The sequence below is a fragment of the Sinocyclocheilus rhinocerous genome, unplaced genomic scaffold (assembly GCF_001515625.1).
Source record: "Sinocyclocheilus rhinocerous isolate Xijiao unplaced genomic scaffold, SAMN03320098_v1.1 scaffold555, whole genome shotgun sequence".
Taxonomy (NCBI): Eukaryota; Metazoa; Chordata; class Actinopteri; order Cypriniformes; family Cyprinidae; genus Sinocyclocheilus; species Sinocyclocheilus rhinocerous.
Genome location: NW_015629527.1, coordinates 485,083 through 486,774, shown reverse-complemented (window position 1 = coordinate 486,774; position 1,692 = coordinate 485,083). Strand labels below are relative to the sequence as shown.

Sequence of the window (1,692 nt, the reverse complement as noted above, 5' to 3'; positions counted from 1 at the left end):
AGCTTTATTAAGTATTTATTTTATATATTTTCATTATTATATGCATAATTGCAATGTTCAATGTTTATATTTAAATGAAAATGGATGTCTTAATATTTACTCAATTAAAATAAAAAACGTTATGAGAAGTGATAAAGCCAAGAAAGCCTAGAAATTATTTGATAAGTGTGATTTTGTTTAATCCCCTACATTGTTTATGGTTGCATGAATATATTTTATTTTATTTTATTTTATTTTATTTTATTTGGATTAAGGTATATAGTGATTAATATGAATGTCTCAGTCTGTGAGGACTTACAGTTGTGTTTATGTTAGCCTATTTTGTTCTGTTATGATGCTTGAAATGCAAAAAAAATAATAATAATAATAAATAAATAAATAAATAAAAAACGTCGCAGTTTTGTTGACGTCCCTCGCGCGCCAGACCGACTGGCGGCGCTGCAGTCTCTCAGCGAGCGGAAGTGAGGAAGAGATGCGTGTTTTTACTTTCATTATGAGGTTTCTGCGTTCACTGAGCGTTGTGTGAAGTTTTTATCCGGATGGAGACTGTGCTAAACGGTGACTGCGTGGAGCCCATCGCGGTCCATGATTTCTCGGAGAAGATTCTGGAGCAGCTCGTTCATTTCCATGTGATGAAGCTTAGCGGCGGGTTTTTCCTCTGGATCGGCTCTAGCCCGGTTCTGTCCAACCTGGCCCTGGCCGTCAACAGTAAATATGTGAGTCCTGCATATGTCTGCATACATACATAATTCCCATCATAATCATACTCGTATACCATTGTGTTTACATGTCGTAACATGGTACTTTTTGGTTAGTTTGGTATGTTGTTGTTAGTGTATGTTTACCATGGTAAACAGAGTTTTTGTTTATTATAATTATTTGATTTTGTTTATTACTTGTTTATTAATTGTTTATTATTATTTTATTAATTAGTGCTGTCAATCGATTAAAAAAATTAACTAATTAATCGCACATTTTTTCTGAAATTAATCGCGATTAATCCCCCCCTAACAATAAAGTTTTAAATATACTTTTATATTGCAATAATTTCACATTAAAACATCAAATTAATGTACAAACATAAAGACAGTATATTTTTAGTATTTGTTTAATAGCATCTTTTTTTTATGATGTATCACTGATACCACTAATGTCTCTATAAAATAGTTTTTCTCCCTAATATTTAACCATTGACTATAGCCATTCAACATTACAGTATAATTGAGAGCTATGAATTCTAACATCTATTAGACTAAAAAAATATTTCTAATTTAAGTGAGCGTAAAACAATCTTCATATAAACCCATTATAATAAATGTCATATTTACCTGTGCCCTTCATCAGAAATATACAGAAAGTGAAATTGAAGTTATCAAACACTAAATTCTAAATTAAATACAGATGAATCCTTAAAGCTATAAAAGTTATTGATTTCCTCTTTTTTTGTTCTTTGATGAACGGACATCACAGCAGCTGGTTATTAGGTTGGTTTTGGCTGCTATTACTTTAAGAGCTGCCGCTGCTGAACGTGACGCGGATCTGACACATGCATCTCTTTACCTTTTCTGACTCACTTCAGGTCTTAAAGTCTCTACTAATGAACTGACGAGTTGAATCGAGGGTGTTAGATGAGGGAGACAGTGCTAGGCTGCTCCAGGACAGTTTTGAAAACCATTTCAGAGACATGTTCTT

General features: G+C 32.7%; 1 protein-coding gene across 1 annotated transcript in view; it reads left to right on the top strand.

Annotated features, from left to right (window-relative positions):
* Positions 1 to 443: 443 nt before the first annotated feature.
* psmg4 (proteasome (prosome, macropain) assembly chaperone 4) overlaps positions 444 to 1,692 on the top strand; it is a 6,034-nt gene continuing 4,785 nt past the window's right edge. The window contains exon 1 of the mRNA XM_016551217.1: positions 444 to 716. Within this exon, the coding sequence (XP_016406703.1) occupies positions 540 to 716 (177 nt within the window). The 5' untranslated portion in view covers positions 444 to 539. The remainder of the gene's footprint in view (positions 717 to 1,692) is intronic.